The sequence below is a fragment of the Peromyscus eremicus genome, chromosome 20, assembly GCF_949786415.1.
Source record: "Peromyscus eremicus chromosome 20, PerEre_H2_v1, whole genome shotgun sequence".
NCBI classification, from domain to species: domain Eukaryota; kingdom Metazoa; phylum Chordata; class Mammalia; order Rodentia; family Cricetidae; genus Peromyscus; species Peromyscus eremicus.
In genome coordinates this window covers 27,232,851-27,255,044 of record NC_081436.1, presented here as the reverse complement: position 1 = coordinate 27,255,044, position 22,194 = coordinate 27,232,851, and the positions used below count along the sequence as shown (strand labels likewise).

Here is a 22,194-nt window from a genome sequence, read left to right as displayed (position 1 = left end):
TGCAAGCCACTGGTGGGGGAGTCAGGACACGCTGAGGGTGCTTCCGAGGACAGTGTTGTTGGGGCCTTTGTTCTAGGTCACAGCAACAGATTCCGTCCCCCAAACATTTATTATAGAAAACTACAGTATTGCTTCATGGTGAGAAAGAAAGTTCAATGGCAATGGGATGCTTAGAATTCAAAGTCTTCACCTGCCTGGTTGAAGGCCCAGGCGAACCTCTCTCTCTGGGTCTTGCTGTAGATCTTCTCTATAGGTACTCCAAACCTCTTGCACCTGTAGGCAACAACATCAGTTGAGTCCTGCCCTGGAGGCCAAGGTGTGGAAGGAGGGTGGTGGCCTCGGTACATCAGGGTGACCAAGACACCTTGTGCCATCCAGATCTGCTGTCCTGGGCACTACAACCAAAATTACATTTCCTCCCTAGGTAGCAAGACATACCTGGTATGGCCCAGGTAGCCACTGCGCAAAGCCCACCCCTCCCCGCCTCCCATTCCCAGTGGGAAGGACAAGCACCCACGTGATTTAGTGTCCCCAGGGCACTGCCAGCTCCAGCCACCTCAAAGCTCAGAAGGAAGAGGCCTAAAGACAAGAGGACTCAGTATCGGGGACATCCAGTCAGGTGGTCCCTGCCACAGGAAGTTGTGCCTAGGTACAGGATGGGGCACCTATGGGACTGTACTGGGGCCTCCTAGAACCCCCAGGTCACACACAGGCACAGTGGCCTCAGGCCTACCCACCAGGCAATGCTGATCCTGGGGTCCAGATAGTTGAGCTTAGCGGTGCCCAGGGCCACCTGCTTGTTCTCCTCCTTGTCTGTGGCCTGCGTGTGCAATCGTACCAGCTGTTCCTCCAGCCTCAGCAACCGCCGCTGTTTCTGCAGCAAACTGTTGGAAAAGGAGGTGTCCATGCCTGCTGCTGAGAGCAGACCCCATGTCACGGCCTCCTTTGCCCCGGCCTTGACGTCCCTCCTGCAAATGGCCTTGTTAGCCTTCTCCAGGCACAAAGTGAGAAGTCCAGAGGGGGGTCAAAGGTCAAAACAAGCCCAGAGAGGCCGCTGGCTCCACCGATGGAGGGAGCCTTGGGATGTCAACAAGCAGGCAGGCGAGGACAAGTAACATGAACAAATACCTTTGTGACTAGAGGTGTTCAGCCCTTATCCTGTCTTTTGAAGAAAATAAATGGGGCTGGAGAGTTGGCTCAGCAGTTAAGAGCACTGGCTGCTCTTCCAGAGAACCTGGGTTCAATTCCCAGCACTCCCACGGTGATTCAAAACTATCTGTAACTCCAGTCCCAGGGGATCCGATGCCCTCTTTGACCTCCATGGGTACCAGGCACATACATGATGCACAGACATACAAGCAGGTGAAACACTCAGACATAAAATAATAAATAAATCTTAAAATTAAAGAAAATGAATTTTAGGTAAGCGGTGGTGGTGCATGCCTTTAATTCCAGCACTCAGGAGGCAGAGACAGGCGGATCTCTGTGAGTTCAAGGCCAACCTGGTCTACAGAGCAAGTTCCAGAACAGCCAGGGGCCACACAAAGGCACCCTGTCTCAAATTTTAAAAAAAAAGTAACTATTCCTTCAAAAAGGACGAGATAGAGCAGGTCATTGGGCTTTCACCTGAGTGTCCAGGCGCTCCATCCTCCTAATTTATGCACTTAGGCCCAAACTGCATGAAGCCTCAAGATTTTCTGGGAAAGCTAGGGTACACAGGCTACAAACTAATAAGGATGGGGTCACCTCTGCAGCAGTGGGAAAGCTGTTAAATATACTGGGTAGAGGCTGCAGGTACTGTCTGACACCCCCTTAGGAAAAAGTCCTTACAACAAATGGTATATTTATTTATTTATTTATTTATTTATTACAGCCAAGGCTACACAGAGAGACCCCGTCTTGAGAAAAAAAGAACTAAATAAATAAAATAAAATTTAAAAAGAGGCGTTCCTTTTACCCTTCTCCTTACCTGCCCATGGCAACCTGCTAACAATCACGACACTGTGATACTCTGATCCCAACCCTCGGACTCAGTGCTCCACATACAAATACTGGAGAAATGGACACACGTGGGAAGGCGCTACAAAAGGCACTTACAACACTGTGCACTCACAGCAGGGGCCTAGCCATAGCAGCCCGCTCAGCGACGGGCACGCTCCAGCAACGGCAAAGCCACCATCAAGTGCACACGCAGAAAGGCCAGGAGGCCAAGTGTGTCCTGTGGGCCGCTGTGCGCAGGAAAGGAGACACGAAGCCTCATGCCCTGCAGAGTGCTTCTGGTGGCACATGGGACATTTCCCAGCAGCTGTTCTGTGACAGCTGCACGCCTCACTGAACGCCCTCTAGTCTGACTGACATCTGCAGCATGCCACTGTAAAAAGATGCCACTCTGCACCTCGGGAAGCTTGTTGCAAGAAAGAAAAAGCTTCAGCCCTGAAGAACCACCGTCCTGTGATCAGGAATGCTCAAGGACGTTACAGAAGCAAAAAGGACAGTAGGGATGCCATGGATAGCTGGACACAAAGTCTTACCGCTGACTATAAGCCCCCGAACAACAGAACCCACGGACGCAAGAAGAAATAAGAAACCTGGACAGCGGTATCTCAAGCAGAGACCAGAGCGGCCACTAAAAGTGTCTCCCAAAGCAAAGCCCCCTTAAGGGCACAGCCAGAGCATTCCACCAAACCACCGACCAGGTCTCAAATAGAAGAGGGAAACGTGTCCCAGCCCATGTTCTCAAACCAGAATTACTCTGATCAAACCAGACAAAGGCGTCCCTCTGGATACAGAACAAAAGCTCCAACGAAAACAGAAGGCAGATCCCTCAGGAGAGAAAGGACATAGCACCCAGCCATGGGAACTCAGGGAGGGCTTTACATCTGAAGACAAATCAGCGTCGTGCACCGCATGAGTCTAAAAGGACAAAGCCCACAATCATCTCAGCAGAAGACCATGTGACAAAACCCAGTGCCCATCACGATCACACATGTGTACACAAAACCCTGCAAATTCCGAGAGAAGCGTCTATGAAAACCCACAGTGAACATCATACTCTATGGTGCTGGTTAGTGAAAGCTTTGCCTCTCAAGCCAGACACAAGACAAGGGGACCCCCACTGACTGTTAACCGTGTTCTGGAGGGTCCAGCCAAGTCAAGCAAAGGAAACGTAAGGCCTCCATGCCATGGATGGTGGCTATCCACCTGTACACACTCAATCGTAAGCCACCGTTTACAAGCGCAAGGAACGAAGCAAACAGACCACCAGCAGCTGCGTTTCTGGAAGTTAGGGTGGGACAAAAGTCACCACAACTGGGCTTGGCTAGCCACCCACAGGACAGCCCACTGCGAGGCTAGGTCCCGAGGGGTGCCCGGAATTAGTATCTCAGGAGGATTCCTGCTTTTCCCACTAGTCACTAGGCTCACTAGGCTCAACACATTTCACAGACAGATAACGTTGTAGTGGGTAGCCATTCCAGCTTTGATCTGGAAGTTCCAACCCCCATTGAGGCTTCGGTAACTGTCACGCCTACAAGGCGGGGCCAAGGGAGGACCCGGAAGACTCTCGATCCGGATGTGCTGCTCTCTCTGTTCCTGGACCCTGGACGGTGGAGGTAGACCGAGCAGAGTTCTCCAGAGAACACCGCTGGACTGCGATACACCTTCCCCAGACCCTGCGACCTACCTATCCCTTCATTTGTAAGTTGCGCCACTAATAAACTTTCCTTTTAACTACGTGGAGTGGCCTTAATTTCACCAATATAACGTGGTTCATGCTGGGCCTGGCTTTCCTTCTTAACATCTGGGTCTCTGCTTGTGGCAGAGGACTGGGGCAAGTCTCAGACGTCTTCCCGACAGACGGAGTCTCACATACACAGCCCCCCACGTGTCATCCCATTTGTGGTGCCAGTAACAAAAGGAACAAAAAACCGAGGAGCCTGGGGCCTCTAACATTTTCTGCCCTTGACAAAAACTTTCCCTTTGCCGATCCTGTCTCCTTTGCTGACTGCTCAGCTCCCAGCACACGCGGCACCCTTGGGCATCAACTCAGATGTGGCCTGAGGACATGACAGCAGTGAGCATCAAAGGTGACATGCACTAGACCCTAGGTCCTCTGAAACCCGGTGAAGGGCTGTAGCAAGAGAAAAGACAGAGTACAGTGGACAACACTCCTGTGCCCCCAGAGCCTGGACTCCGTGCATTAAAACCACAGCGAGCGGACTGGGGAGATCAAGAGCGCTGGCTGCTCTCTTCCAGAGACTCAGATTTGATTCCCAGAACTCACAAGGCTCTCCACCATCTGTAACTCCAGTCCCAGGGGATTTGACGCCCACATCTGGTCCCCTTGGGCATTCCATGCATAGACACACATGAAGGCAAAATATCCATACACATAAAAATAAATACATAATTAGTTTTAAAAAACAATGGTAGGGTAAGATGTCAAAATCGCCTGTGGAGGACTGGGTGTGGTGGTGCACATCTTTAATCCCAGCACTCAGGAGGCAGACGGATCTCTGTGAGTCCAAGGCCGGCCTGGTCTACAGAGCAAGTTCCAGGCCAGCCAGAGCTATGGATGAGACCTTGTCTCAACCTCCCCCCCAAAACAAAACAAACAAATACAAGGAGGGGTGAATGGCTTCTGCATCCAGGTGCTCGGAGACTCTTACACTGCTTAACACTCATAATCTTCATAATCTCATGAATACAGAGGGCTCAGCCACCATAAAAGGAGCTTTGGGAGGAGATTGGGGTGGGTGTGGGGAGCACACCCACCCCAATTCTGAATTCTGAAGTACTAGAGTTGGGTTGCTTGTGAGCTCTGGGGCTAGTGCCCCTTGGCCCCCAAAGGCTGGGGATTCTGGGTTGCTATGCCTTTTCTGAGCAGGTCCATTCTAACTCTCCATGTTGAGGTGCAAAGGCTCAGGACTGGACTCAGCTCCAGGCCACCTCTCTGGAGTCATGAATTCACAGGTCTTCCTGCTGGACATTGCCCACCATGGCAGCCCTACCAACTTTGGGCACTCCTCTGGAGTCCTAAGCTGCTTGCTGGCTGGGAGCCTAGCACTGGCCATCTTGAGAAATCAGGAGTGGCAGCTTGTGATCATTGGTAGCACGTGGCTCCTTTAACTGCCACTACAGCACAAGGCACACCAGATGGGACTCAGCCCTCGAGGACTCTGTGCTGACGTCAGCCCACTGCATGAGCAGTCTGCAGCCTTTCACAAAGGGCCTGGGTACATCCTGCCTTCCCTGGGGAGGCAGTGTGGCTGCCAGACACAGTTTGCTCCAAATGGGACTGGTCACTGTAGAAGTGATCTGGAACAAGGCCTGGGCAGGGCACATGAGCCCCCTTACACCTGGGAGATTTGAGAGTACACTTGGCTTCACTCAAGACACATCCTGCCTTTTAGTCACATCTGTGAAAACACTCTTGTCCAGATGTGGCCTCTGGATGGGAAAGTAAGTGTTTGCAGGGCCACACTTACTGAATTCATATTCAGTGAATGTGGACCATGTATCAAGGTGTGGAGGGGGCAGTACTGAGAACATCTGTGAAATGCAGGTGTGGAGGGGCTGCAGTGAGAACAGCTGTGAAATGCAGGTGTGGAGGGGCAGCACTGAGAACATCTGTGAAATGCAGGTGTGGAGGGGCAGCACTGAGAACAGCTGTGAAATGCAGGTGTGGAGGGGCTGCAGTAAGAACAGCTGTGAATGCAGGTGTGGAGGGGCTGCAGTAAGAACAGCTGTGAATGCAGGTGTGGAGGGGCTGCACTGAGAACAGCTGTGAAATGCAGGTGTGGAGGGGACAGCACTGAATACAGCTGTGAAATGCAGGTGTGGAGGGGCAGTACTGAGAACAGCTGTGAAATGCAGGTGTGCAGGTGTGGAGGGGGCAGTACTGAGAACAGCTGTGAAATGCAGGTGTGGAGGGGCAGCACTGAGAACAGCTGTGAAATGCAGGTGTGGAGGGGCAGCACTGAGAACAGCTGTGAATGCAGGTGTGGAGGGGCTGCAGTGAGGTTCTGAAACCACAAAGTGCCACCACAGCCACAGAGAGAGATTTGCACGGAGGCCTGGACCTGGCCCGGATACTCTGCCTGCCCCACTGGGGCAGATCTCAGCCACAAGCACAGTGTGTATGTACTGAGCCTCTGACCTGTTATCACTGGACTCGAGGTGGCCTGGGGGACCCCTAACAAAACCAGCCATGAACAATCCAAATATGAGCTGAAAATTCCATTGCAGCTGCATAAAAACACAATACTTAGCTTTTCCTCGACAAACTACAAATGTTTGCTGAGAGAGATTAAGGAAGACTTAGTTTAGATTTTACACACACACACACACACACACACACACACACACACACACACATACTGACTTCTGATATTCCTGATCCTCTACCTCCCAAGTGCTGGGATTACAGGTGTTTACAGATTGTGTTCAGACTGGGTACTGCATGGTGTGGTACTCCCAAATCCATCAGCAAACCTAACAACACCCCTACATTCATGGGAGAAAACTTTAAGTGTCCCCATGTAGCCAAAAACAATCTTTAAAGAGAAAAACAAAGTTAGGAATTGGGCCGTGGTGCATGCTGACGACCCCAGCCCTCGGGAGGCTAGGGCAGGACCGTTATTTGAGACCAGCCTGGGGTGCACATGAGACTGTGTCTCAAACAAACAGACCAGTTGGAGGTCTCATTCTTCCTGATCCCCACACTCAGCCAGCAGGATAGACTGGGACTGACCCAGGACACAGATGAACAGAACAAAACCAAAGTCCAGAAATGAACCCCACATCTGCAATCAACCGGTATCCAACACAGGTGCCGGGTGCATCCAGTCAAGGGCAGAGACGTTGTCTTAGCACACAATGCCTGGAAGTCTGGTGTTTACAGGAGCGAGGCTGGACCCTCAGACCCCAGACAAAAGCAAATTCAGGATGAACCAGGGACTGTGATAGCTAGGGCAACAGACCTCTCAGGAGAAAATGTGGGAATCCACCTGCATTATGGAGCCAGACAAAGCCTTAGGCACAACACTGACAGAAATGATACAAGAAAAACAAGACCCAGTGGGCTCTCCAAGCAAGGCAGCCACACCAGGACTCCTACGAAGGGAGGCAGCCACCCCAGGACTCCTACCAAGCAAGGCAGCCACACCTACCGCCCCAGAGAAGCCTGTTGAGGCTGCTGGATGCAGGGAGGGGCTGCTGATGGATACAGGTTCTGTTTCTGAAACTGGCCACACATCTCTCAAAACTGTGTGCTTTGTTTTGCTTTTTGTTTGGTTTTGGTCCTTTTTAAGACAGGATTTTTCTATGTAGCCTTGGCTGGCCTGGAACCTATTATGTAGACCAGACTGGACTTGAACTCATAGAGATCTGCCTGTCTCTGCCTCCGCCAATGCTACCATGCCCAGCGGAACTGTGCACTTTGAAAGGGTGAAATATGTGCCGTGAAAATTAGCTCAACCAAGCCGGGCGGTGGTGGCGCATGCCTTTAATCCCAGCACTCAGGAGACAGAGGCAGGCGGATCTCTGTGAGTTTGAGGCCAGCCTGGTCTACAGAGCGAGATCCAGGACAGGCTCCAAATCTACACAGAGAAAGTCTCGAAAAAGTAAAAAAGAAAATTAGCTCAACCAACTGCTCAAAATAAAAACCAGAAAGAGCCATCGCAGGCCTGCAGCCCACATCAAAGGCCAGGGCTGTTCCTTATACAGCTCTGTAATTATATTACCTCTGTCTGTGAGTAATAAAGCTTTCAAAAATCACAAAATTAGCTACAGAAAATCTTAAGTCCAAGGCTGATTCCACCCAGACTGCTCGGGGGTGGGCCCCGGGGTCCCGGCTCTCAAGGCGGCAGCCCCACACATACCTTTTGGACTTACTCTGCCCTCCAATTCTCAGGTCAGCCTTCGCCTGCTCCAGCTCCACCTGGGCCTCAGCCACCTGGGCCTTCTTTGTCTCAATCTGTGAAGAAATCAAGCCCGACATGGCTGCTTCTGTCCCCGCCCAGACTTGTCCTCAGGATTCCATCCACAGCTATTGGCCCTACATTCTTTGGGGAGTTACAGCAGATAGAACCCAGAGCCTCACAGCTGCTGGGTAAACGACTCCTGATACCACCTCTGTCCTGGCTTTACATTCTGAAACAACTCAGATGACAGAAGAGCCTGGGAGAAGGCTCCATGAAGCCACCTGGGGCTGACCCTAGCCTGATCTGTGGCTGGGAGTGAGGTCAGGAGGCCTCTAGGGCCCAACAGCGCCACCTGCACCAGCCACAAATTGATCCAACATGCCCGCCGCCGTCCTGACCTCTTTCCCAAACTAGAACACAGGCTGTGTCCTAGCAGGGAGATGACAGGCAGCCTAGCCCAGCTCTGAACCCAGATGCGGGTTCCTCCCACGGCTGACCAGGTCATGGCCCCGCGCCCCTGTCCCAGGCTCCCGGAGCAGCTGTACCCACTACACACTCCTGCCCTTCATGGTTGCCCGGCCCCAGGAAAGAGCAAAGTGAAGCAGTCAGTGCGGGGACAGCCGCATGACAGGCGCCTTCCCACCTTGTGCTGGAGCGTCCGCATCGACTTCTCGAAGGTCTTGGGGATTGCTCTCTGATGGTTACAGAGGACAGCCACAGCCCGGTTCGCCCGTTTGTAAGCTAAGACTTTGGAGGTTAGGCTGTCTTCAGCTGAGCAAAGACAATGAGAACTGTCACTGGGCTGCAGGCCGCTCTGAGTCTCCCTCTCTCCTAGTCTTTGGCGGTGCTGGCGCTGGAGGCCAGGGCCTTGGCACGCTGGCTCAAGTGTTCTACACTAAGCTACGTCCTTGGCCCTCAAAGGGCTCTTTCTGGATATGTTGTAAATGTGGGTCCCTTCTATGACACAAAGTCCCAAGGAGGAAATGACCTAAGGTGTCCCCACAAGCCAGAGCCAAGTAGGTTTAGCCATAGCAATGGAGGCACCAGGAGTCCTTTGGACCATGTCCTATTGGGGCAGAGGCAGGAGCCCAAAGCCACCCCAGGCTCCGCCATTTCCTTCTGGAACAGGGTAACCTGGAAGCCATGAGGCCCGAGGAAAGGTGAGTCAGTATTGTCTGAGCATGTGCAGTCTGGGATCCTCACCACAGGAACCCCCAACACTGAGGCTCTATGTACACATGGTATACCTCAGCTTTGCTGAGCAATATTCTCACCAGCTACGTCATTGAAAAACTGAGGTGCAGGATGCTAAGTCACTCCTGAGTCACCCATCTGCATAGCCACTTGCTCTCATACTCTCGAGAATTCTAAGGCCAGGTATCCCCAGAGCAGGTGGCCATTCTTACAAGATTTAACAAAACCATACTGGGAAACAGGACCCTGAGGTTTTTTCTTCAAGACTGGGCCTGGGAGGATGTTCTTCTGCCCAGGTTCCTGGCTCCCTAACTACATGTCTGCCCTGATGCACGAGAGATGTCCTCAGGGCCATACAGCTCACTGGCTCCAGGTTAGTCATTGTGGCAGCTTGGGGTTTAGTGAGGAAAGAGGGAAGAGCCTGGATTCAACATTTAATGAGACTGAGTCTTCACCTTGCCCTGACCAGAGAGTTCCCAGGCCCATGGGTCTGTTGTCTCCTTGAGGAAACGATGCCTAGGGAGTGGAGTGGGCATGGGTGGTAGGCATTGACCTTCATGCCCTTCTGTGCTGGGAGGAACAGAAGAAGCAAATATTGGGCAGGCTTTGCCTCCACTGAGCATCTGAAGACAGGAGAGGGAGACAGAGATCCCAGGTTGATAGCAGAGGGATCAGACAAAAAGCTGGGAAGGTCTGGGGTTACAGAAGAGGCCAGGAGTGTGGGGTACACAGCCTGTTAGGAACCTGCAAGATCTAACTAAGAGAGGCAAGGCCCTACCTAGAGGAGGAGGGTTAGGACAGACAGCAGACCAGGGTAGCAGCTAGAAGCCATGGAGCAGCAAGTGTGACATCTCCTTGTTGGGGGCCAGCGAGGCCATCCCTGCTCTGGGACTGACCCGGAGCATTCTCCCACCAACCGACATCAGCTCACGCCTAGGGCAGGCCAAGGCACAGCTCCCACGGGGGACAGTCTGGGTAGCCCTCAGGGTCAGGTGTAGGAACCTACTCACCCCTGGTCAGCACCCGCAGCTGCTCCTGCAGAGTGATGGAGGCATTGTAGGTGCGGAACACCTTGGCGGTCAGCCCCTCCATCAAGTCCTGCAAGTGTTTGTTCAGGCCGGCAGTCTGGGTACAGAGAGGAGAAAGGAGTCACGGATGGTTTCCATGGAGACATGAGTGTCATGGGCTATTCTCAGCCACTGGGAGAGGGCAGGGAAGGGGGCGTCAGCTGCTGGGTCGGAACAGAGAACACACTGGGGGCAAAGACAAGCTAGATGTGAATCCCTACTCTTTTTTGTTTTTGTTTTTGTTTTTTTTGAGACAGGGTTTCTCTGTGTAGTTTTGGTGCCTGTCCTGGAACTTGCTCTGTAGACCAGGCTGGCCTCGAACTCACAGAGATCCACCTGGCTCTGCCTCCCAAGTGCTAGGATTAAAGGCGTGCACCCCCACCCCCCAGCTCGAATCCCCACTCCCTTCCTGGACCCCACGCGCCCATCACTCAGGCTTACAGTCAGTGCATCAAAGAGGTCGTCCTTAGGGTCTTTGTCCTCCAGGAAGTGCTGAAGGTTCTGGAACACCTGAAACAGAGAAGAGCTTAACTTATTGGCACACTGAGACTCCTGGAGCACAAGCCAGCTGAGCAGGAAGGAGGTCTCACGAGGACAGGAAAGATCGCATCATGCACACCCGCAGAGTACAGAGGGGTGCATACACCAAGTCCTGGGAAGAGGTGGTATCAGCACAGTGCCAGGCCTACCCACTGGAACCTGTGTCTGCCCTCCCAACCCAAGCCTGCCCATGGTCAGTGGTCACTCACTGCTAACTCACTCACAGCCATGTGGTTAGAGCTGGAGCGGGTCTTTTGTGCCTCCACAGACCCACTCAGTGACTTCAGCAGGCAGCTAGCTCACTCCTACCCCCTCTTCCGCCAGCAACACTGACTTTTACCCAGGTGACCCAGGGCCCTGTACTGGTGGCCAAATCAGCCACACTTAGCATCACAGAGCCTCAGGAGAACAATCTCCCTCCTCTGCTCACTTTCAGGAGATGGCATGATGATCCTCCCGGCCAGGCCAACTTCCAGAGGAGAGTGCCCAGGCTGCGCAGGCCTCTCCTTAGTTTTAGCTTGCCCATCCTACCAGAGGTGCCAAGGTGGCACCAAATCATCCTTGGAATCTTATAACGTGGCCTTCTGTAGAAACAGGGTGGCCACAGGTGTGGCTGTCAGGGTGGGGTTTCATAGAGCACAGTGGCCCTGACTCCGACAGGACAGCATTGTGTGAGAGAAGACAATGGGAGAAAGCAGAGGCCCAGCATAACCAGCAGCGGCATCCAGTCTCGTGGGGCAGAAGCCAGGAGAGCAGGAAAGAGGTCCCCCAGGGTGAGGCAAAGCCAAGGCACTCATGGCACCAATGGTAGCCGGGAGAGGCAGGAAAGAGATTCTCCCCAGGCTCCTAAGGAACCAGTACTCAAACCCTGGACGGCAGGCCTCCCAGACCAAAACGCTTGTAATAGGTGTGTGTGCGTGTGCGTGCGTGCGTGCGTGCGTGCGTGGGTGCGTGCGTGCGTGCGTGCGCGTAAGCCCTGGCTGTGACGCCTCATCACACAGCCACAGGAGACACTGAACATCCCCCGTGGCTCTGCCACGCTCCGACAGAGATCCCATTGCGAGCAGGGTCAGTGAAGGCACTCACCAGCTTCTCCACCGACACGCGGTTGTTATAGCGGATGGAATCCTTCCCCAAGAAGTCCAGCTCCACAACGTGCTCTCGGCCGTCCGCCTTTTCGTGCAGCCGGACGTGCTCCGCACGGAGCGAGCAGCAGCCCACGGTGTCGGCCGTCTCACCCTCTTCCTTCCCATTTCCTGTCCGCAGTGCCAGCTAGATCGGGGTGGACACTGGTCAAGGCTGAGGTCTGTGGCAAAGGAGCACGCTCACAGCACTCACGCATACACAGTGGCACATACACGGGCATGAAGTCTAACTCTCTCTCTCTCTCTCTCTCTCTCTCTCACACACATACACACACACACACACTCACACATGCACACACTCACACACACACACACACGCACTCACTCACACACACACACACGCACTCACACACACTCACACTCACACATGCACACGCACTCACACGCACACACGCGTGCGCACTCACACATGCACACACACACACTCACACACGCGCGCACACATACCTATGATGGAGGCTCCAGCTCCGGGGAGAAGCCACCACTGTCCTTGCTGCCCAGCTCTCAAGGTCCCCACACCATGCTATACCTTATCGATAAAATAAAGGGCCACAGCCAGCTGTCTTTTCTTCCTTTCCGGGGACTTCCAGTCGGCCTGGTACTGAGCACGGATCTCATCGACGACCCCCTTCAAGCGGCGTGCCACCTCATACTTCTGCCAATCCATCTCCCCCTAAGTGAAGACAACAAACGTCACTCCACGTTCCTGGGGAGGTGGGAGAGCAGGTGACCGGACTCCTTCCCACCTCAAGCAGGTTTGATTGGGTGAGGGGTGGGGCGGCAGAGCCCAGCCTCAGAAAACTATGAGCCCCACTCGGACGCCTGTTCGACTGTGGCCACTGGGCCCAGCTGCTCTCAACACTGGCTGCCTGATCCTGGGTCATCTCTGGAGGCTGCACTAAGGGCTGAAGAGTCTCTCGCACCTGCCACCCTGGACTAGCCCAGAGGGGAAGGCCTGACACTCATGCTCTGGGGCCCAGGGCTCCCCTGGAAGGTCACGCTCTCACCTTCAGCTTGGAGCTGGGGTTCAGTATGATGTACTTGAAGGAGTTCTGGACATTCTCCATCCACGCAGCCAGCCACGTGACTGTGTTATCTGAGCGCACCTCTTTCCACTGGTGACCGGCCGGGGGCTCGGGGATCTTGGAATCCCTGCAGTAAAAAAACAGGGAGTCATAGTCTCAAGCCCTTGGTCCTCAAATACAAGCAACTCAAGGCCCCTAACTTCCCTATGTGTGTCCTGCGGCCACGCGCCTATGCAGGTATGGCTTCAGAGCTGGCTCCAAGCTCTCCAGACCCAAACAGCTGCCAACTTACACACACACACACACACACACACACACACACACACACACACACACACCCCAAGATCATACCAGAACAGAAAGCTCTATGCAGAGAATGCTGAAGCCCCAACCAGGTGGATGCCGTACACCAGCTGACACCCAGGGTCACTGCAGTTTGAGAGGTCACACAGGACTAACAGCAGCACAGCACCAGCAGAGCGCAGCAAGCCCCACGCCCAACATGCTTTTAGGTATTTGGTAAGCCAAACGCTGAAAACGCACAGCACACCACCCAGTAGGAGAACCTCAGCCCCGCTGAGCAAGATGAGAAATTCTGCTGGTGCAGAGAGATGCTGTCCACAGCTACACCTGCTGACCCAGAGCCCTGCCAAGACCCAGGATACATGGGAACAGTGTCCGGCGTCCCATCCAGTGAGGGGTCCTACCCTAAAGAGCTAAGGACAAAAGCCACCTCACCAGGCAGCCTGGGCTAGACCCAGCCAGGGTCCAATGCCCACCCATGAGAGCCTGGCTGGCTGGGTCCCACACACCTGCTGCAGTTGATGACCACATCCTCCGGCATGACTCTCCTCTTCAACATCCCCATCTTGGGATGGTCCCCTCGGCCGCAGAACAAGCCAGGTGGCTCCGTCTTGAAGTTGCCTATTTTTTCTCTGTGGCCATCTAGAATACAGTAGCCAAACTCCTGCTGAAGCTCTTCTGCCTCTTCTTTTAGCTTCTGAGTTAACACAGTACGTGGGCATCAGGAGAGAAGAAGCTAAAACCAACCCAGTTCCTGTACTGACCCAGGTCCCTCCTGCTGCTGCTGCTGCTGCTGCTGCCGCTGCCGGAGGCCTCAAAGCCCTGGCTTTCCAGCAGATGTGGGGAGAACACGGCATGAAGTTCCTCAAGCTGCAGCTCAGCAGCAACAGGGTAGCCTTCAAGGCAGGAGGAAATGAGGCAGGTTCTGGAATCACCCCAAACTCCCTGCAATGGCTGGCCAAGAAGTAAACAACTGAGAGAGGACTACATGGCGGGAGGGCTCCGTTAAATAGAGGGGAGATGTGAAAACCTGATGGTGGTGGCGCACGCCTTTAATCCCAGCACTCGGGAGGCAGAGGTAGGCGGATCTCTGTGAGTTCGAGGCCAGCCTGGTCTACCGAGGGAGTTCCAGAACAGCCAAGGCTACACAGAGAAATCCTGTCACTAAGTAAATTAATTAATTAATTAATTAATTAATTAAATAAACAGAGGGGGAGATGTGGAAAGAAGCATAGTAGAGTCAACTCACCCCATATTCCTGCCCTTGGGCCCTGTGCTACTCATAATGTTTCAAATGGAAGTGTGCTTTCTCTCTCTCCCCCCTGACCCCCACCCCTTTGGTTTTTCAAGACAGATGTAGCCTTGGCTGTCCTGGAATTTTCTCTGTAAACCAAGTTGGCCTCGAACTCAGAGATCCACCTGCCTCTGCTTTCTGAGTGCTGGGATTAAAGGTATGGACCGCCCCGATTCAGTGGTAGTGTACTTTCCAATGTGCCCCAGGAAAATGGAATTATATCCTGGACACACTTTATTTTTTTTATTTTATTTTTATTTTTTTTTTTTTTTGGTTTTTTGAGACAGGGTTTCTCTGTGTAGCTTTGCGCCTTTCCTGGAACTCACTTGGTAGCCCAGGCTGGCCTTGAACTCACAGAGATCCGCCTGCCTCTGCCTCCCGAGTGCTGGGATCAAAGGCGTGCGCCACCACCGCCCGGCTAAAAATCAGTTTTCTTTTTTGTTTTTGGTTTTTTTTTTGTTTTTGTTTTTTTGTTTTTTTGAGACAGGGTTTCTCTGTGTAGTTTTGGTGCCTGTCTTGAATCTCGCTCTGTAGACCAGGCTGGCCTCGAACTCACAGAGATCCTCCTGGCTCTGCCTCCCGAGTGCTGGGATTAAAGGCGTGCGCCACCACCGCCCAGCTGGACACACTTTAAAAAGGGGCATAACTTGAAAGTACTCAGTACCTGCTGTGACAGCACCCAGAACCTGGTCCACCTCCTAAGGCTTTTGTGGGAGGAAGGCTCTGTGGGGGACTTCCTGCAGCTTGCACCCACCAGCTACCTCCGGGTTTCCCAGAACCCACTGCTGACCTGCTTCTGCTCCCTGGGCAGGGTCCTGCGGGCCTCAGTTCTTTCCATGAAGTGCCTGTGGATCTCCACGAAGTCGCATTTGTCAAGGTGTGTGATAAGCTTTCTCTCCTCAGCTGTCATCTCCTGGACCAAAACCAGCAACACGTGCTCAGCACTCTATTACAGGCGCCGACCCATGGCGCAGGGAGTCCACACTTGGGGCCCACCGTACAGGATCACTGTGATAAACCCCAAACACGGGGCTGGAGTCCGGGCAGAGTGCTAAGGCCGGGCCACTAGACCAGTGGTTCTCAACCTGTGGGTCATGACCCCTATAAGGGGTTGGACGACTTTTTCACAGGGGTCACATATCAGATCTTTACATTATAGTTCACAGTAGTGAAATGACAGTTATGAAGTAGCAACAAAGTATCTTAGGGTCACCACAACATGAGGAACTGTATTAAAGGGTTGTAGCATTAGGAAGGTTGAGAACCACTGCACCAGACCCTCAGCCTCCAACAACTATTATACCAGAGATCCAGGTGCACGGTAGAGGCCTGTGAATAAGTCACGTGACCTCAGCTGGAAACAGCTGCCTCCTGGGCACATGGTAAAGCACAGATGCATGACTAAACCCAGGAGGAACAGGGACAGCTTAGAGGGCAGTGTGTGTAGTCTCAGCTTCAGACTTGTGGCCCTGACTCACATCCCGAGCCTTGCTCCTTCAGAAAACAACCAAATGAAATCCCCAAGTGAGCCCCTAAATCCACACCCTTCCCCAGGGCAAGGCCCCCCATGCCTCACACCATCAGGGGCCAAAGATTCTGCTGACAGAGCAGCTCACCCCAGGCTCCCAGTGACAGAAGCGCACCACCCCCAGACGCTAGCCAGCACGAATGGACTCTACTAGTACGAACCCAGGTGGGGACTAGCCAAGGATACCCATTTCCAAATGTAATTTAACGTTTCAGTAATGAAAGTGGTAAAACCCCTGACCCCCTAGCTCTGCTTTGGAGATCCCCATCCTATGCAAACTACCCATGTTGGTGGATGACAATTGCACTTTAGGGACAATTAAAGAAGAAAGCTATTAAGCACTGGATAAACTGTGGCAAATTCACTCAATGGAATATTAAAAATCCCTCTTGCCTTTGAAGGTTGGAACTTCTGCCAGACTGTGCAGCTCAGTTAATAATATGCCTTAAGACCACGTAAGGCCATGTACTTGGGGCTGGAGAGATAGCTCAGCGGTTAAGAGCACTGGCTGCTCCTCTAGAGGACCCGGGTTCAATTCCCAGCACCACATGGCAGCTCACAGCTGTCTGTAACTCCAGTTCCAGGGGCTCCATCGCACCAGGCACGTGTGTGGTGCACACATCTGTGCATGCAGGCAAGATACCCATACACAGAAAACAAAACAGAAAAGAGTATATACTTAACCTGCCGTCCTACTGTGTGCTCAGCCTGCTTGGAACCAACCTTACCATGCCTTGGATTTTCTACGCAGCCAGCTTTCACAACCCAAGCTAATGTATAGCCTGCAATCTTAAACTATGGACTCTTCCACTCCCCTGGCTTATAATAATGTGTGTGTTTTCTGTAACTGTTCAATAAATTCGGAACAAAGCCCTCTGTTAGGGACAGACACAGGCACGACAGACAGACCACATACCACAAAGCACAGACAGGCAGAAGACACAGGGAGAGAAGTGGAGAATTCAAAATTTGGGCTCGCTCTTGGTCAAAGCTACTCATGTGACGTCAACGCAATCACATTAAAGAAAGAAACAAGCTGGGTGTGGTGGCACACACATTTAATCCCAGTACTCTGGAGGCAGAGGCGGATCTCTGAGTTCGAGGCCAGCCTGGTCTACATAGAGAGTTCCAGGCTACACAGAGAAACCTTGTCTCAAAAAATTAGAAAAAAAAAAAAAACATATATATATATATATATATATATATATATATATATATATATATATATACACACATATATATCTCCAAATGACAAACCATACAGGAAAAGATGCTCGATGCTGTCAGTCACTAGGGAAATGCTGGGGGTGCAGGCTTGTGGTTGCTAGGTAACAAGATGCAAAGATCAGGCCAGGCTTACATGTAACACATGTCTTAAAAAAATAAGGAAAGAGAGAAACCTCACACAATACTTTCATCTCCACACTGTGTGCTTATTTTCATGGGGCAGAAAACACCCCCTGGACTGCTCCAGCCTCCCACTCTGAGAGCTGGATGCTGTCATCAGAGCCCCCAGAACAAGGTCACCACAGTCTGCCACATGCTGGGCAAACACTGTGGCCATTGAAAGCTGGCTGGGCTATAGAGATGGCAGCTGGCTGGGCAGCCACCCCCGAGTATCCCCACCAGACAGGTCCAGGGCGGCTGCTGGAGCCACTGGGACACACACCTTCCGCCAGTCACTGAAGAAGTTCCTCTGGAAGACTTCCTTGGTTGTACACTCAAGATGCAGCATTTTCCCATACAAAGTGGCGACCTCCTCCGCTGCCAAGCTCAACTTCACCGGCTTTCCTGCAGATACCACACGTGCTGACTGAGGGACCGCCACAGGCCCCGTCCAGGTGACACAACCTCCTACTTTAGCACACAGTACACCCTGAGAACACCCTAAGTCAAAATGACCAGCACTTGAGGAAGGTAAGGGCCACACACTCCTGGAGTGGCACCAGGAACATCACTGTGGGGTCTGCAACAGCCTCGGCCACCCAGTCCTTTCTTTATTACGCCGCTTCCTGCTACTCAGTTTGTATTATATGGAAGAGCGACACATGCATTTCATTATTATTGTGTGTGCGTGTGCACACATCTCACATGGGGGGTAGGGGCCCCACACATGCCATGGAGTGCCTGTGGAGGTCAGAGGACAACTTCGTGGAGTGGGTTCTCTCCTTCCATCTCTATGTGGGTCCCAAGGATCAAACTCCAGTCACCAGGCTTAGGTGGCAAACGCTTTTACTCACCGAGCCATCTTGATGGTCAAAAAAAAAGCATTTAAAAAAATATTTTCATTTTATTGCAATTCTAGGGATGAACCCCGGACCTCACGCACGCCAGGAAAGCACGCCACAGGAGCTACATACCCTTGGCCCTCACATGTGCGATTCTTTTTTTTTTTTTTTTTTGGTTTTTCGAGACAGGGTTTCTCTGCGTAGCTTTGCGCCTTTCCTGGAACTCACTTGGTAGCCCAGGCTGGCCTCGAACTCACAGAGATCCGCCTGGCTCTGCCTCCCGAGTGCTGGGATTAAAGGCGTGCGCCACCACCGCCCGGCTACATGTGCGATTCTAAAATACAGATTTCCACACAGGAAATTACAGGAACAAAATAAAAGTGAATGCGTCACAGTGGGAAAATGTGACCACTGCAGGTGTAACCCCTCCGTGCTCAGGGACTTCCTGTACTTCACGAAAAGGTCAGCACGACAGAAGAGTGCACAGAAGCCCAGACAGAACACCAGGTGGGCGCCCAGGCTATTCCCGACGGAAATCTCTCAACGGAATGTCGGAAGAGTTTCAGAACAAGAATTTCAGAAACAATATGTGTGGGTAAAGGCCAAGCAAGCGTGGCGCCCTGAGTTTGATCCCGGGTCCCACGTGAAAAACCATGGAAGAAGAAAATTGGCTCTACAGAGTTATCCTCTGACCTCCACAGTACACTCTGGCCCATGTGCCTGAGGCCACATCATAGGTACACATGGGCCCAGCAGGTGTGTACACCATCATAAGGCAAAGGCAAGAAAATCTCTGTGAGTTTGAGGCCAGCCTGGTCTACATATTAAGTTCTAGGACAGCCAAGGCTATGTAGAAAGACCCTGTCTCAAAAAAATAAATAAATAAATAAAAAATAAAACAGGAGAATGAGAAGGAGGAGGAGGAGGAGGAGAAGAAGATACAATCTGTGCTAGGTGTGATAGCCCACACCCTGAATCCCAGCACTCAGGAGGCAGAAACAGGCGGATCTCTATGCGCTCAAGGTCAGCGTGTTCTGCATAGAGAGTTTCAGGCCAGCTAGTGAGACTCGGTTTCAAAATACCAAAAACAGACAGACAGGAACAGGTTCAGTGTTCCACACCACACAGGGACACACACAGCACACACTGTGTATCTCCACCACCACCTCTCGCCAGGCGGCCAGCCTAGATGCAGATGTGCACTGTCATTGTGTACTCAGGAGAGGCTGGGAGACCAAAGCAGCTCACCCCAGCCTTCGGCAAGTCTGGGTACAACGCGTGTCCCTGAAACACAAACTCGTGTCTCTCCTTCCTTGTAGCAGCCTGCCAGTGGCCATCTACATCTGTGAGAGTACACACACACACACACACACACACACACACACACACACACACACAGAGTTTCTGGAGGACTCCAGGGTTGGCCCCTGTCCTCTATGCTGTCAGCCAGTCCATCAAGAAGCAGGGAAGAGGAGGACTTTGCACCCGATGCTGGGAAGGTCAGCACGTCTTCTCCGCATGCCGACCATTCAGAGAGAGAAAGTCGGCCCAAACCCAACAGCACACACACCCTCGGCCTCACCATCGTAGAAGAAGCGCACTCCATCCGGAAGGGGTTCGTAGGCAGGGGTGAAGTATGGGCCCCTGTGCTCCAGCTGCTTCCACTTCACTCTGCTCCTGCTCTTTTCTTCCCACCTGAAGAGACAGGAGAGTGCCCGAGTGGAGCCCGGCTCGCACCACACCAGGCCATTCGTGGATGCCCCCCTTGGCCTATTTACCTGGGAGGAAGACACCGTCTAAGGAGGTGGGGCAAACCGACAGGCCGTCACAGTCCAGTGTGTCCCCGCCAGGGTCCAAACTCAAGGGGCCTAGCTGAGTAGAAAGGGGGGCGATGCCCCTTTCTGAGGCTCAAGGGATCCCCAGCTTGGCCCCTCTGGAACCTCTTCACGGGGTCCCACAGAGAACCCCTCAGTATAGCCATCTTACCTGGCAATTAAAAGAGCGTGGCTGTTATGGCCGGGCGGTGGTGGCGCACGCCTTTAATCCCAGCGCTCTAGAGGCAGAGGGCAGGTGGATCTCTGTGAGTTCGAGGCCAGTCTGGTCTACAGAGCAAGATAAAGGACAGCCAGGGCTGTTACACGGAAAAATCTCTCTGTTATACATAAATCTGTTACACAGAGATCTTCCTGCCTCTGCTTCCTGAGTGCTGGGATTAAAGGCGTGCCCCACCACCATCCAGCTGACAGATGTTTCTGAAGAGTCTTTCTTGATGTCCCCACAGTGAAGGGATCAGGTGGAGTGGAGCTACCCAGTGACTGAAAGTGAGTGTAGGTGGGGAGGTCAGGGGACAAGGGACCAGGTCCTGAACCATAAAGCAACTCCAGGTATGCCCTGAGAACGTAAGGAGCCAGAGCAGGCTTCATAAGCACTGAGAGCTCTGGCAGATTTGGATGCCCGAGGCGGGTGTCCCATGAACAATGCAGGAGGGGAAGGGAGAAAGGATGGCCAAATCCCATCCCACCTCTCTCATGGGTCTGGGGGGGGGGGGGGAACATTCCCTGCTCCAGTCTGCTGGCAGCCCGCTCTGAAGACGGCAGGATGCAGAAGTGTTTCATGATGTGGGCTCAGACAACACCTTCCTCCAGTGTTCTCCCCGTCCAACGTCATAAAATGTGGACAGCACGGAGCATCAAGCTCCTCACCACAACCGCTAGGTGGATTCTACCAGCAACTCCATTTCACAGTCAAGGACACAGAACTCATAAACTCATTGTGGCGTAAGTGATATTCCCTTGTCCAGTCAGAGACCGAGTACCAAACAAGTTATCTGGGCGTCCTGCTGTGCCCCTACAATCTAGCAGCTTCTCCAAAAGGACACAATTCTGCCCCATCCTGTCTTGCCCTGGAATCCCTGAGGCCCAAGAACTTAGCTCCGCCAGCAGAGGCTGAGCTACCAAAGGCAGGTCAGCAGGCCTACTGTACAGGCTGATCCTGGAAGAGCTGTCTTCACTGTGAACCACGCCCCCTCCTCTCCCCTCCCCGCCCCACCTCCTGCGATCATACCAGGACACCCCTTCCTTAAGCACTAAGATAGCAACAATCCCTCAGCAGAGGAGCTCTGGCTGGATGCTTCTGGGAACCTCCGTGCAGAAGGAGCAAGGCTAAAAAGCCCGAACCTCACAGAGATGCCCAGCCTGGACACCCATCCCAACCCCAGAACGCAAGTACAGGGCCTCTTCCTCAGTCTCCAGGAAGTCCAGCAGGACAAGCTAGTGACCTGGCCTAGGGACGGAAAGCTAAGGCCACGTGACAAAGAGCGTAGGAATCCTGAAGTGGGCCGGAGACCAACCAGGGAGCCTGGGAACCACACTGGGAGAGGACCTCCTCCAACCAAACGCTGGGAGAGGACCTCCTCCAACCAAACGCGGCAGCTCGGAGTCCCAGCCCAACCACATGGGTGACCGAATTTCCCAACGTGTCTGGTGTGACCCGGCACAGGAGCAGGATTCGGCAAGTCACTAACAAATGCTGCGCCCTGTCTATCTATCCTGAGCTCCGTTCCACTCGCCTTACCCTGCTCGGTTGGCCTTCGCGCCCTGGGACGCCTGGCGGCAGTGGACGCGGCGGAAGACATGCTGGAAACGCCGGCACAGGACCCGGAGAGGTAACAGCAGCATGCGTGTGCGTGCGTGTGTTCATCTGGCTCTCTGGAGGCCACGCCCTTCAGGCAGAGCCCCGCCCACATTCTTCCCGGAGTCCCGCCCAGCCCCTTCCCTCTTTGCGACAGCTGCCCTAGCCTGGGCCAAGAAGTGCCCCTCCTCTCTCCTAGCGCCTCTACCTGCCATGGCAGCCTGGAGAAGTCGTGACTAGACCGACATGGTCAAAGGCCCCTACCTACGTGGTAAAACACCAAACGCTTGCACTTGCAGAAGGACGCGGTTGCAGGTA

General features: G+C 53.1%; 1 protein-coding gene across 2 annotated transcripts; it reads right to left on the bottom strand.

The window, feature by feature from the left end:
- Positions 1-90: 90 nt before the first annotated feature.
- LOC131897042 (DNA topoisomerase I, mitochondrial-like) lies at positions 91-21,940 on the bottom strand. Of its 2 annotated transcripts, XM_059247902.1 has the most exons (14): positions 21,820-21,940; positions 19,829-19,941; positions 17,688-17,809; positions 15,281-15,403; positions 13,706-13,893; positions 12,876-13,020; positions 12,398-12,541; positions 11,810-11,995; positions 10,625-10,693; positions 10,127-10,241; positions 8,566-8,693; positions 7,881-7,975; positions 738-884; positions 91-273 (listed from the first exon to the last, which is right to left on the bottom strand). In XM_059247902.1, exons 1-14 carry the CDS (start codon positions 21,921-21,923, stop codon positions 171-173), a joined length of 1,782 nt encoding a protein of 593 aa, XP_059103885.1. In that variant the 5' UTR covers positions 21,924-21,940; the 3' UTR covers positions 91-170. The 2 variants fall into 2 exon arrangements, with proteins under 2 accessions (XP_059103885.1, XP_059103886.1); XM_059247903.1 differs by lacking the exon at positions 17,688-17,809 and having other exon boundaries at positions 21,820-21,930.
- Between the last annotated feature and the right edge of the window lie 254 nt (positions 21,941-22,194).